The 14572-nt window shown below is 41.8% G+C and overlaps 1 protein-coding gene across 2 annotated transcripts in view; it reads right to left on the bottom strand.

Annotated features, from left to right (window-relative positions):
* nbeal2 (neurobeachin-like 2) overlaps positions 1 to 14572 on the bottom strand; it is a 173153-nt gene that overhangs the window by 63109 nt on the left and 95472 nt on the right. For both annotated transcript variants that reach the window (XM_056474718.1, XM_056474719.1), the window contains 3 exons: positions 7089 to 7248; positions 949 to 1051; positions 705 to 855 (listed from right to left, as the gene is read on the bottom strand). In XM_056474718.1, the coding sequence (XP_056330693.1) occupies positions 705 to 855; positions 949 to 1051; positions 7089 to 7248 (414 nt within the window). The remainder of the gene's footprint in view (positions 1 to 704; positions 856 to 948; positions 1052 to 7088; positions 7249 to 14572) is intronic.

Below are 14572 nucleotides of genomic sequence, written 5' to 3'. Positions count from 1 at the left end.
AGATTTTCTTTAAAATTTGTGTTTTACTGCCTTTATTATAATTTATACCCCAACCAAGAATAATGCAAACATAGCACCCACCCCAAAACCTGTACCTGTAAGCAGTGCTTAATTTGTGAATTGCGAGGTCCTGGAACAGATCAGGAACAGGTGTTGCACACGAAAGTCTAGGGGGTGGGGGTGGTGGGTGATGGGGACTGCGGGGTGTTGGATGGTGGAGGGGTGTTGCAGACGAAAGTGAAGTGCGCGGGGGTGGGGGATTTGGGTGGTGTTTGAGGGGCTTGGGGGTGGGGGGGTTGTCACGGACGAAAGTGAAGAGGGTTGGGGAGTCGTGGAAGAAAGTGAAAGTGAACAGCTAACGGGAAAGAGGGCGGTTGAGGAGGGGGATCGGTAAAATGAGGTGCTGGATCAGATTTTAGAGGTGAACAAATTAAGCCCTGCTTGTACGTGTGTCAATGTATTTGTATGAAATTTGTATGGCAGATAGTATTCTGCTACTAATAGCAGTTGCTTCAAGAAGGTGCTCGCTGCAGAGCCACATGGGTGGATCTCCAGCTCCTCCTAACTGAATGCTTTTTTAACACGTACACCTACCACACCCCTAACCTCAACCCCCAGTGACACCACTTGCAAAGGGTGTGCAGCACCCATGTGGCTCTGCAATGAGTACCACTTGGTTGCCTCAGCTAGTGTTTGTGTGTTACCTGTTGCTCGTCCTGCACTATAGCAGCGTAGGCCAGCACACTGTGCAGCTCTTCAGCAGTGGGAGATTTAAGAAGATCCTTCAGGAGAGAGAAAAGAGAGATCTGCACCGTCTGCCTCTCATCAGACAGAGGACTGCCATCCTTCTCCACACTGTGGACACACACAAAACACAGTTATAAACAACACTGTCTTTCAAGTTGCAATTCATTATAACCTTAAATTAAAATTCAGTTCTGGGTGCACCTATAGTGTGTCCGGATTGAATCCAGGATGTACTGAACACCATATTTCCTGCGAGTCTTCAGTTTGCCTTCATTGATGACAGTGGTCAGATACTGGACATGACCTACAAACCAACACAAATATAGACAACATTATCAATGATAATTTTTGTATTGCTCTTTTAATGTTTAGCTGACTTTTTTGACTGAATTTTGAAAAAAAAAAAAATGGAGACTGTTGCAAAAACCTAGTCACCATGATGATGAGCCTCTGTTTAAGAACTAGTTTGACCAGTTTGGAACATGGCCAGTCTTAAAGAAAAAAAGATGACAAATTTATGAATAACTTATCTAATCCAGTGTTTTTCAACCACGTTCCTGGAGGACCACCAACACTTCATGTTTTGAATCTCAGTCTCTGAGATCGTCTTTCAGTCTCTGCTAATAATCTGATGATCTGAATTAGGTGTGTTTGGTTAAGGAGACATGGGCTGTTTCTCAATATGCATTCTTCAGGATTCTTGCACCCTTGTGTTCTCATGTAATGTCATCATCAACCGTCAAAGTTCAGTTTCAAAAACTTGAACTTGCTTGAGAAGTCCCAAAGTCATTGTGGCTGAATAAAGGAGGTGGGAAGCACAGCATTCTATACCTGTTTATTATTAAAGTTCAGAGATATAACTTATTTATCTCAGGAGTTTCCCTAAATAAGACAGTGAAAGTAAACTAAATAAAGGCATAAACACATTAAGGGTGTTTATTTGCTGAAATTCTTATTAAAATCTGTTTTATTTGTATTGTGCGAAGTATATTTGTAAGTAATTTCAATTAAAAATACATTCAGTCCATGTGACCATCAGGAAGAATGCAGCATCTCATTTCTCACAGGACGCGTTCTGTGTTCTTGCAGTCTCCTAAGTTTGTTCTTCTGAGGTGACCTAGCAAGACCGCTTTCCATGAAAATGTAATCCATTCTCTGCTTTCTTGGAATTGAGAAACAGCCATGAAGAACGTGCAGAGCTGGTGATCCTCCAGCATCATGGTTGAAAAACACAGATCTAATCAATTCATGTAACCAGCAGCTGTTTAAAATAATTTAGGACTTAAAATTCAATACTTCAAAGAATTTACAACTTTTCATAGCTTGGACTATCCAAATTCTACAGCTACTAAAATGACAATAATTCTGACTCAAAAATGTACTGAAGTTGAGCCTGAAGCTTCTATTGAGGTTGTAGAATTAAGTTTCAAATGTCTGTCATCATATTTTATTAAGTCATTACCCTTATAGCACAGTCTTTTTTGTAATATAGGCTATAATCCCCTCACCCGAAGGTGCATATGTCACTCTGTCATGCAAGTGTAAGCGCAGAGATTTTTCACCAGAGTGAAAATGTAGTTTGTGAAAGACACGTCTGTGGTAAAGTTATGTTTTTGTAAGCAAAAAGTTGCTAGGCATGTATATCCGTATTAGGCATGGGTCACAGAGTCACTGTGGCAAACTAGATTGACCTTCAGGCTACTGGGATATGTCCCAGTGCTCCCTATGGCCAGTCCGCCCCTGTACCATGGGAACGGTATAGCAGAGCATTTTGGCGGTTTTAAAACCTTGACTTTTACAAACCATGGTATACCTTGAAAATGGTTATCATCCCATGCCTAATCCATATAGTATTGTGGTTTGTAGTTTAATACAGCAAAGGTTATATACAGTTTGTAGTTTAGTGCAGTATAGTACTCGTATAGTAGTTTGATCTTCAAATAAACTCAGTTGTGAGAATGCTCTGGTTACTAAAGTAACCCTCGTTCCCCGAGAAGGGGAACAGAAATGCTATAGTGGAATTAATCTACTTATGGGAATTTCGTTCAGAAAACCAATCATCTGAAAGAGTATGTAAATGGGCCAATGAAATGCCAAATGAATTGGCAGCGTCATCTTGCGCACCTGAACTACACTGTTCCTATTTACTGTGACCTTTTATGTGAAGCTGCTTTGACACAATCTACATTGTATAAGCGCTATACAAATAAAGGTGAATTGAATTGAACTGATGCTTGTTGCAATCAATTTAGCATGAAAGCACAGCGAAAGCAAGATGAGGCATCCTTTTTTAAGCTAAAGAGACTGATACCTACAGCTAAGGGACAGTCATGGCGATGCAATATGCTATATTAACCTCCTCTGGACATATAATATATAACCCTCCTCTGGGAACGAGGGTTACTTTAGTAACCAGAGTGTTCCCCTTCCGTTGGGGAATTTCAACTCCAACAGCTCTAGGCGATTGATATGCCAATGCAACTGGGTTCCTTTTCACAGGCTCGCAGCTGCATGCCAGCAACACACAGCCCCCCAGCTTGTGCTGGAAGCATCTGTTGAAACAACAACATGACTGGACGCCTGTCCTAGAGGCACTCCGGCCTGTAGGAATGAGGGGTCATTCCAAGGGCTGAGGGAGCGGCGATAGAACGCAGTAACAGCGACTCTGTGTGTGCCAGTGCTCGTGAAGCCAGTGCTGAAGTGGTCTCATATGGAGTAATCCGATGGGCCTGACAGCGGTTGTGGATGCCACATGCCCCACGAGGCTCTGAAATAATTTCAGTGGGACCACTATTTTGCTTTCGAACTCCCTCAGACAGTTCAGCATTAGCTGAGCGCGCTCTCCGGATAGGCGCGCTGTCATGGTGACCGAGTCTAGCTCCAGCCCGAGAAAAGAGATCCTCTGCACGGGGGCGAGTTTGCTCTTTTCTCGGTTGACCTGAAGCCCCAACAGGTGGAGGTGCCGGAGCACCTTGTCTCTGTGCATAATCAATTGCTACCGAGAGTGGGCTAAAATCAGCCAGTCGTCAAGATAATTGAGTAAGCGGATGCCCGCAAGCCAAAGGGGCGCTAAGCCACCCTCCGCGAGCATGGTGAAGACCCGTGGAGACAGAGAGAGCCCGAAGGGGAGGACTTTGTATTGTCAAGATTGACCTTTGAACGCAAACCGCAGAAACTGACGGTGGCATTGAAGAATGGACACATGGAAGTACGCGTCCTTCAGGTCTACCGCTGCAAACCAATCCTGAGGACGAGTGCACCGGAGGATGCGCTTCTGCGTGAGCATTCTAAACGGCAGCTTGTGCAGACAGCGGTTCAAAACATGCAGATCTAGGATTGGCCGTGACCCACCGCTCTTTTTGGGCACGATGAAGTACGGGTTGTAAAATCCGTTCTCCATATCGGTGGAGGGACCGGCTCGATTCCATCCTTCGCCAGGAGGACAGCAATCTCCTCTCGCAAGACAAGGGCGGACAGGGCGATGATCCTGCTGAAATACACACCAGTGAACTTTGGGGGCAGTTTTGCGAATTGAATCGCGTAGCCGAGTCTGATACTGCGAGTACGTATGACTGACCACGAAGGGCTGGCCCGCGCTAACCAGGCAAGCAGAGCTTTCGCTAATGGACTCATTTCTACAATCGCTGACGTACCAGCAGTGGGGCAGCGCAGAGTGGGTGTGCTGATCCGGGAAGCACTCACAGCGCCTGTGAGCCACTGGCGGAATGCACAGAACCTGCGAGCTGGAAGGCTTAGCGTCTAAGACTGGCAGAGTTCGGGCTGTCACATCCGGGGAAGTGGAAATGTGCTCTTTCATTGATGTTTGCGTAGCACTGTAAAGTGCAGTTGGAAATGGGGCCCGGCCCTCCATCGAGGAAAGAGCAAATTCCCTCGTCTCAGGGATTCTTTGCAGTCCGTTTACCTGACTTACGGTGCTCTGGGCAGGGGGGCTGCATGCTTCCGAGGTGCTCGACGCGCCCACTTCGCAGGAGGCAGGGGCGGGGCAGCTCTCGTAGGCGGGCACCCTTGGCGAGGAGCAGCAGATGTGGATGGCTCGCCGGGCGGAGCGGGCTTAGGATCGCATCAGACTGCTCTCTCACCGCCTTAAATACTTGGGTGAATTCACCGACGGTGTTGCCGAACAGGCCAGCCTGTCAAGAAAGTGGACTTTGTCGAGTTCTTGCATATCAGCCAGGTTTAGCCAGAGGTGGCGCTCCTGGACCACTAATGTGGACATTGTCCTCCCCAACGCACACGCAGTGGACTTAGTGGTTCGAAGAGCATAGTCGGTTGCGGTGCAGAGCTTGTGTAGCAAGCTTGGGTCGGACCCACCCTCGTGCAGCTGAGTCAGCGCCTGCGCTTGGTAGTGCTGGTAGGTGGCCATAGCGTGCAAGGCGGAAGCAGCCTGGCCCGCAGTCTTGTAAGCTCTGGCTCCGAGGGAGGCAGATAACCTACAGGCTTTGGAAGGGAGACGAGGTGGACCCCGCCAAGAAGAGGCGCCACGCGGACAAAGATTGACCGCAATGGCGCGCTCGACCTGAGGGATCGCCTCATACCCCCTGTCCACCTGTCCACCCTCCGATGCAGCAGTGGACGTCTGGTTCCCGGTGTCATCGAGTGTAAGGGCTACCATCTGGTTAGACGGATCACTTCCTCCGCTCAAAGCTTGGATGGAGCGTTTGGAGGAGCGGGAGGTCCGCAGGCCCGGAGGCGATGGATAATCTCCCACTGGAACCCTCAGATCTGTCCGAGTGCCTGCTGCAGTGCAGGGGACAGCTGGGGTGGTTCGCCCTTTTGCAAGGGCTAGCCACGATCTTAACTGCGCAACAGACATGGCATCGCAATGACGACATGAAATGCCCACGAGCACCGCATTAACATGCTGGACCCCCAGACATGCAACGCAGCGCTTGTGCCCATCATCTGGGGACAGGAAACCACCGCATCCAGAAATGCACAGTCGGAGAGCCATCCTGAAAAGGATGTGCTGCACGACTGTGCTGCTCTTTTAGGAAATTTGCAACTTTATTTGCACCACTCTGGAGGACTGGACCCAAAGAACGCCAGGCAAAGGAGAAGCCCAGCTCGACCGTCTGCTGCCGTGTGTACACACTCTGGACCGGGAGACCGCTCTTGTTTGCTCGAAATCGCTGGATATCAGCAGGAGGAACCCTCATCGACTCTCTCAGAAGGCTGTAAAAGTCTTTGAAGCGAAAAGGATGCCTCATCTTGCTTACGCTGTGCTTTTATGCTAAATTGATTGCAACAAGCATCAGGTGCGCAAGCTGACGCTGCCAATTCATTTGGCATTTCATTGGCCCGTTTACATACTCTTTCATACGATTAGCTTTCAGAACGAAATTCCCATACGTGGATTAATTCCACCAAGGGGAACCTGCTTTGGTTACTTTCCAAAGCCCTTTTTCTCTTTTAAAGATTTTGAAAATGTTTTGCATATTTTTTATCTCATTTAGGTTGGACTATTATAACTCACTTTACTTTGGGATTAGCCAGTCAGCTCTTTTCAGGCTACAACCTGTCCGTCTTCTGACTGGGACTAAAAAGTTGGAGCATATTACTTTACACTGGCTGCATGTTCATTTTAGAGTTACTTTTCATCACCTCCGTGAGCTACGAACACTGTACCAGCGTACCAGAACCCGTAGGTCCTCCAATCAGGATCTGCTGTGCATCACCAGATTAAGACTTAAATGTAGGACAGATCAAGCCTTCTGCATTGCGGCCCCCAGGCTTTGGAATGCCTTACCACCGTCAATAAGACAAGAAACTTTCATCAGCAGCTTTAAGACCAGAGGTATGGTTATTATTTGTAGTCTGTTTGTGGTTGTCTGTCTGCATTCTGTTGTTTTGTTGGAAAGCACTTGGACAACAAAAATAAAACTGTGCTTTATAAATACAATTGTCATTGTAAAATCAAAGGTGCAAGAAAAAGTAGTGAAATACATGGGGTTAATTTGACTGTTATGGCCTGTCAAGGTAGAAATACTCAGAACCCTTTACTGTAGAAAAGTACTGTAGCAGGTTTCGTAATTTTAACAATGTTAGAACAAAATGGGTTTTATTTGAACAAAGTTATTAAATTAGAAAATTTAGCAACAGATAAAATGACTGCCTCTGTAGTTCAAGTGTTAAAGCAGAAAACGTAGATTGTTTTATTTACTTTTTAAACTCGGCGAAAACCTTGTTCCAAAACATTTCATGCCACAGTTTAGAATGGCAATCAGCTAAATAATCTGAATTTATTTGCATTAATTTCATGCAAATATAATATTCTTATGGCTATTATAATGTGTTATGGTTGTCAAAGTATTTTTTATTACCCAAACAGACAGCGAAGTGGCTGCGACTCCAGATCCTGAAGTCAAAGAGCAGGAACTGGTACAGCTGTGACAGCAGGCCATTGTTGCCCTCATTGGACACCTGCTTGAGCAGGAACTGACAGGCCATCAGTACACTCATGTCCATCATACTGCTGGGCACCTGCAGGAAAAAACAAACATTAGACTAGAGAAGATCACAAAGTGTCCGTCACTATTATATTCATTAGCTCATTGCAATGCTTAATCAAATTCATTAAATAATTTGACGATTGAACACCATGTCCACACCAGATGTGACCACAGCAAATCATTTGTCCTTTGTAACAGTACAGCATAAATAAGCATCAGTTTACTGCTTGAGATTTAGCACAGTGCAGTCAAAATTACCAATATAGTGTCTTTTCTTTAGTCACATTGCATATCCAGTGTACACAGAGTGTAATGAATGAAATTATATATATGGAGAGTTCAGTGGCAAAAATCTCTAAGTGCCCCTAATTTGAAATGTTGAAATGTCTAAAATGACAAATCGTCTTAGCCTTCTATGATTATGTTCAGTTATTTTACTTTAAAGACAATGAAAAGAACATATTCTTTGCCAAATTGCTGAACATACACACAGAAGCTTGAGAAAATTGGCAATTTTAGAAGAACATTTCAGACTGCACTTAGATCTCTTGATATTAATAGGCATCTTTCTCAACACTCAAGGACACTGTACAATAACTTGCAAACAAAGAATCAAAACAACATATGGAAACAATGTATACTATAATAACATATAGCATAAACAACAAAAGAGGTGCCATTAACAGTGCGTTTTTTTTTTTAAATGAAAACATTCCTCATGCAGACGTCCACACTGTTGTAAGTGTTTTTTTTTGTTGTTGTTGTTTTCCTCCTGCTAAGCTCAACGAACAATTAAGTGAACAGAGAAGAGTCTCATGACCTTAAGATTAACTTAACACCTTTCTCCAAGCTTTTCGGCTTAGTCCTTTTATTAATCCGGGGTCGCCACAGCGGAATGAACCGCCAACTTATCCAGCATTTGTTTTACGCAGCGGATGCCCTTAAGGTTAACTTTCTCCAAATTTCAGGAGGTACAATATTGACTCTATGATAATCACAAACCCCAATTTTGTTCTTTGCAATCTGAAATAATGTGCACCTAGCTGAGAGAGAAGGTGGGCCTGAACAACTCACACTTCTTATCCCACAGCCGTACATTTTTAGTGCTGTATTGGTACTTTTACTCCACTACTTTCCTTTAACCTGCAGTCACTACTTTTATTTTTTCTTGTCTATGGTAATCAGAAAAATCAGTCCTGTGATTCCTGTCCAATCAAATCGCGCATAGTAGGTAAATTGCATCATAATGAACTACCCTAAAGACATGGGCAATTTATAATTGCAGAAAACTGTTTGGAAGCATTAAAAGTGTCCAAGAAGTCCAAAATCTTTACACGCATTGACCCAGAGACTGTTTAGATGCATGTCACTGATGTTTACTGTGTGATGACCGAAATGGCCTTAAACACCCAGCAGGCACAAGACGTCAACATGATGTAAGATTGACATTGTACCCTAATGTTGCATTTTGTTTGGAAATGAAAATTGGGTTTACATCAGAACCCAATGCCCGGCCGACGTCAATGTCCAATCTAAAATCAACCAAATATCAACATCTAATGATGTTATAGCTTGACGTTGTGTGGGCGTTACCACTTTGATGTCTATCAGACGTTGGATTTTGGTTGTCATACCTGATGAATAAATGTCAGTATTTGATGTTAATATGACGTTGGTTTAAGATGTTGGCTCAATGTTGGATTTTAGTCACTTTCCAACACAACCTAAAATCAACCAAATATCAACATCATTTGATGTCATTATTGGAGATCAAAATAGCGTTGTCCTTAGACACTGTCTGTCACCTGACATCACAACCTAAATCTAACCTAATATTAACGTCTTATGACGTTGCGTGTCTGCTAGGAAATAACTAAATGCACTGCAGAATGTTACGTTTACACACATCTACAAATTAGGTGTAAACGCATCAGCTTTCACTCACTACTCTTCACTCTCACTACTTACTACTCTTGAGTACTTTCGAAAGGGCTACTTTTTACTCATACTTTGAGTAATATTTACAACAGATACTTTTACTCTACTTGCACTACATTTTTTAGGCAAGTAATGGTACTTTTACTTAAGTATGATTTTTCAGTACTCTTTCCACCACTGGTTAAAACCAATGATCTTGCCTGTCACCTTCACCAGGCTACTCAACCTGTTCTTATTTGAAACACTCAGATTATCGTACCAAGCTACAATGCAGAAAGATAAAACAGATTCAATAGATTGTTTATAAATCAGTGTCATCATAGAGGTACAAACCTGAAACGATCTTAGCTTCCTCAGAAAAAGGAAGGACTTTTTTATAGACAGCCTGGGTGTTAGGTTGAAATGTCAACATACTGTATTGTCAAAAACGACCCCTAGATATTTATGTGTCGACCATTTCAATGTCCAAACCATTAATATTTGTTATGCTGAGGGTAGGGGAAGCCTTCCTGTAATCTATCACCATGTCTTTTGTTTTATTTACATTCAACTGGAGAGAAAATCTATCACACCAGGAGGTAAATTCTTCCACAACAGGACCATGCCCCAAATCCTGATCGTGGAGGAGACTCAATCACCGAATCATCAGCATATTTTATGATATGTCAGTTCTCGTACATACTCCGACAATCATTATTATACATGATAAACAGAAGAGGTGAGAGGCAACAACCTTGCGGGGACCCAGAGGAACAATACTGAAAATCAGAAAGAGCACCACTGACTTTGACACACTGCAGACGTCCTACTAAAAAATCCAGAATCCATCCACAAATATTATGATCCAAGTTAAAAAGAGAAATTAATTTCTCAACCAACAAATGTGGTTTCATAGTATTAAAAGCAGAAGAGTCCTTTGCTGATCATTCCCTTCTCTATCTGCTCCCAATGGTTCCCTGTCTTTAATCTTCACTATTCAATCCTAATAAAGGTGAAAAGCCCCTAAAAATCCTAAAATAATAAAATAAAACAAATAAATAAAATTGGGGTCTTCTGTGTTTTCAAAATGCAATGTCTCCAGCAGGCATAAATGTAACAAAATGTACAAAAACGCACTAGTGTAAACAACACCTGAGATTGTGAGCAAGAGTGTGAACCAATAAGATTTAGGAATAGTGTGCCATCTTAAACAGGTGCAACTAGAGTCTAGATTTAAAAATAGATGGAGAGTCAATGTTTCTAATGTCTGGAGGTAACGAGTTGCAGAGCCAGGGAACAGAGCTACAAAATGCCCTAAACCCTATGATGGCAAGACAAGGAGAAGGAGCAGAGAGTAGGCAGATCTAAGAAAACGAGAGGGAACATGAATATGGAGAAGATCTGACAAATAAGAAGGGGCAAGGTTGTAAACAGCCTTAAAGGTAGGAAAAAGGATTTTAAAGTCGATGTGAAACTTTACTGGGAGGACCTGCAAAACTGGAGTGATGTGATGCAGGGAAGAAGCTTTAATAGTGATACGAGCTGCTGAGTTTTTGAAGCTTATGAAGAGATTTGTGAGTGAGGCCTAAAAAGAAGGGAGTTACAATAATATAACTCAAGAATAGCAGTCGCATGTAGAGTAAAGGAATGATGCAAATACACTCAAATTTGAGAAATAGAAAAAGAATGTAACATGTTTTTTACATCTATAGTGCATCCGGAAAGTATTCATATTCATATTCAATTTCGTTTCACTTTTTCCACATTTTTTATGTTACAGCCTTATTCCAAAATGGATTAAATTAATTTATTTCCTCAAAATTCTACACACAATACCTCATAATGACAATGTGGAAATTTTTTTTTTTTGGAAATTGTTGCAAATTTATTAAAAATAAAAAAGCTGAAAAATCACATGAACGAAAGTATTCACAGCCTTTGCAGAGAAGCTCTAAATTGAGCTCAGGTACATTCTGTTTCCACTAATCATTCTTGAGATGTTTCAGCATATTTGGAGTTGACTTGTGGTAAATTCAGATTGGACATGATTTAAAAAGGCATAGACCTGTCTATATTAAGTCCCAGGGTTGACAGTGCATGTTAAAGCACAAACCAAGCATGAAGACAAAGGAATTGTCTGTAGCCTTCCGAGACAGGATCCTATCTCGAGGCACAAGGGTGGGGAAGGTTACAGAAAATTTTCTGCTGCTCTGAAAGTTCCAATGAGCACAGTGGCCTCCATTATCCGTAAGTGGAAGATGTTTGGAACTACCAGGACTCTTCATAGAGCTGGAAGCCATCTAAGCTTAATGATCGGTGGAGAAGGGCCTTAATCAGGGAGGTGATCAATAACCAGATGGTCACTCTATCGGAGCTCCAGCGTTCTTCTGTGGAGAGAGGAGAACCTTACAGAAGGACAACCATCTGTGAAGCAATCCACCAATCAGGCCTGTGTGGTAAAGTGGCCAGACTGAAGCCACTCCTTGCCTGGAATTTGCCAAAAGGCATCTGAAGGACTCTCAGATCATCTGAAACAAAATTCTCTAGTTTGATGAGACTAAAATTGAAATGAATGCCAGGTGTTACATTTGAAGAAAACCAGGCACCGCTCATCACCAGGCCAATACCATCATGCTGTGGGGATGTTTTTGAGCAGCAGGAACTGGAAGACTAGGATAAAGGGAAAGATGAATGCAGCAATGTACAGAGATATGCTAAATAAAAATCTGATTCAGAGTGCTCTTGACATCAGACTGGGGCGACGGTTCATCTTCCAGCAGGACAATGACCCAAAGCACACTGCCAAAATATCAATGGAGAGGCTTCACAACAACTCCGTGAATGTTTTTGTGTGGCGAACCCAGACCTATAACCTATTGAACATCTCTGGAGAGATCTAAAATTGCCTGTACACATCCATGAGTCACTTCCCATCCAACCTTAAAGATCTTGAGAGGTACTGCAAAGAGGAATGGGCAAAAATTCCTAAAGACAGGTGTGCCAAGCTTGTGGCATCATATTCAAAAATATTTAAGGCTGTAATTGCTGCCAAAGGTGCATCAGCAAAGTATTGAGCAAAGGCTGTGAATACTCATGTATATGTGATATTTTTCAGGCTTTTTATTTTTTAATGAATTTGCAACAATTTCAAAACATCTTTTTTCACATTGTCATTATGGGGTATTGTGTGGAAAATGTTAAGGAAATAAATGAATTTAATCCATTTTGGAATAAGGCTGTAACATAAAAAATGTGGAAAAAGTGAATTGCTATGAATACTTTCCGGATGCACTGTATACTGTAATATAAACTTTTTCTTGAACAAAAAAAATCAACATTCCCAACACCCTTTGAACAGAAAACAAACACAGAAGTTCCATAAAAAAACTGTAATAATATGTGCAATAAATTACTGTATTTTTGATTTAAAAAGGCAGTGTTCGTTCAAAAACATTAAATCCTATCCAATAAAGTTTAGTAAAGTACAGAGAATATTTTAAATATAAATCTAACATTATTCATTCAAAGAAACAAGTTATATTTAAATTTTATACTCATAAATTGTAAATTTGCATTTAATTCACAACCTAAGTATTTGTGCCTGAGGATGTGTTAGTGTATGTGTGTGTGTCTAAGGGAGAGAACTTTTCAACCCTAAATCCTGAGAAACTCTCTTCAAAGGCTTGTCAAGTCACGGTACTTCAGAAGCAGATCTGATATGGCGTATAACTGTGGAACAATTTAAGCCCCTGATTAGCATCTGTTTTTTTTCATGAACTTCAGCAGTTGTTTAATTACATGCATAGACATCACTGTCACTTATCAATTTACCAGATTTACATCACACATCCAGTAATTGATCTTCATCTGCTCACTAAATTAATGAAAACTTTGCATCATCTACATTTAAAACTTTTCCTTATACTGGTGATACATGTCACTCACACAAATACAGTAAATGTGCTGTTTTTCAAACACGTGAATTCTTGGTGTGAATGTGTTTACAGCAGACACTCGAACATTGCTTACTCGTTTCTTTTCTTAGTCATGTTTTAAAACTAATCAGCATATGCTTTTTATTCAGAAGGGTTTCTGCCCATCTATGTAAAGTTACTTTGACACAATCTACATTGTAAAAAGCATTACAGCTTGAGTTGAGTGACTTCATAGGGTGCACTGTAATCCATGCTTAGTTAAAAAAAACACATTTCCCCCCATATATTTTGCCTTTTTTCAACACTGTATGTTGAATTTCTGGTAGTGCTTCTCAAATCTTCAAAACATTTATGATTGAAAACATTATGATTTTGTTTTGAATCAGTGGCTCAGAGGAAAAATCTAATTGACAAGGTCACATGATTTCAGTAAACAGGGCTTCATTACATCACAGACTCAATTTTGAAGATCTAAGCACATAGTCTAAAGCGCACAGCACAGGTACACTCGGGCACATCACTTTTGTTATTTTAAGGACAGGAAAAATGGTCATCACACCAGGCGCATTCCAAAATGCTCAAAATCCAACATCGAGCCAACATCTTAAAGGGCCATGAAACCCCCCTGTCTCAGCAGGGTGTTTTCACACCTCTAGTTTGAAAACGTCAGGAAAGTTGGTGAGTCCAGCGTTGCTTAGGTGGGAGTGTCCAGTGGCTAAAGAGGGAGGGGTTTGCATGAAAAGGGGAGTTTCATTAAGTGCACCACAGCTGATTTTTACAGCGGCAACACAAACACACGCAGGGGCGATAGACAGTGTTTTGGAGAGCAGCATTTACAGCAGATCTGAGAGCTGTGTGGAAGTAGAGGAATTTCAGTACATAATATTGAATTGATATTACTGTAAACTTAGTAACTAAATAACTTTGACTAAGGTATTTCTTTAAAAACTGAAAGAGTACTGCTGACGATACTAACTAACTTTGCCATCTGAATAAACATAAAGAAAGAACATTGATCACACACATATCAAATCCGTGACAGGACAATCAACACAAACTGGAGCCGCGTCAAGACAGGTGGCGAACCCGAATTTCAACATTTCCAGATGCGAAAAGCTCTCGGGTAAAAAATGTTCTTTACAAACATATTTTTGTCACGTGTTAGCAGACCACTGCAATCCAACTGCTTAGGTCTACAAACGAGCTGTGCTTTTATAGCAGGGAAATGGAAAAAAACCAGAGTGTCAACATCTCAAAAAACATGTATTGGTGTTTCGTGACCTTTTAAACTAGCGTCATATTGACGTCAAATACTGACAATTATTTGTCAGGTATGGCAACCAAAATCTATCTTCTGATAGATGTCATAGTGGTAAACGTCCACACAACATCAGGCTGTAACATCATCATTGTTGATATTTGGTTGATTTTAGATTGGATGTTGGACATTGATGTCAGCCTGACGCAGAGTTCTGACGTCAACCCAATTTTCATTTCCAAACA

The sequence above is a fragment of the Danio aesculapii genome, chromosome 16, assembly GCF_903798145.1.
Source record: "Danio aesculapii chromosome 16, fDanAes4.1, whole genome shotgun sequence".
NCBI classification, from domain to species: Eukaryota; Metazoa; Chordata; class Actinopteri; order Cypriniformes; family Danionidae; genus Danio; species Danio aesculapii.
The sequence above is the reverse complement of the archived record's forward strand: the minus strand, read 5'-3'. Positions and strand labels throughout refer to the sequence as shown.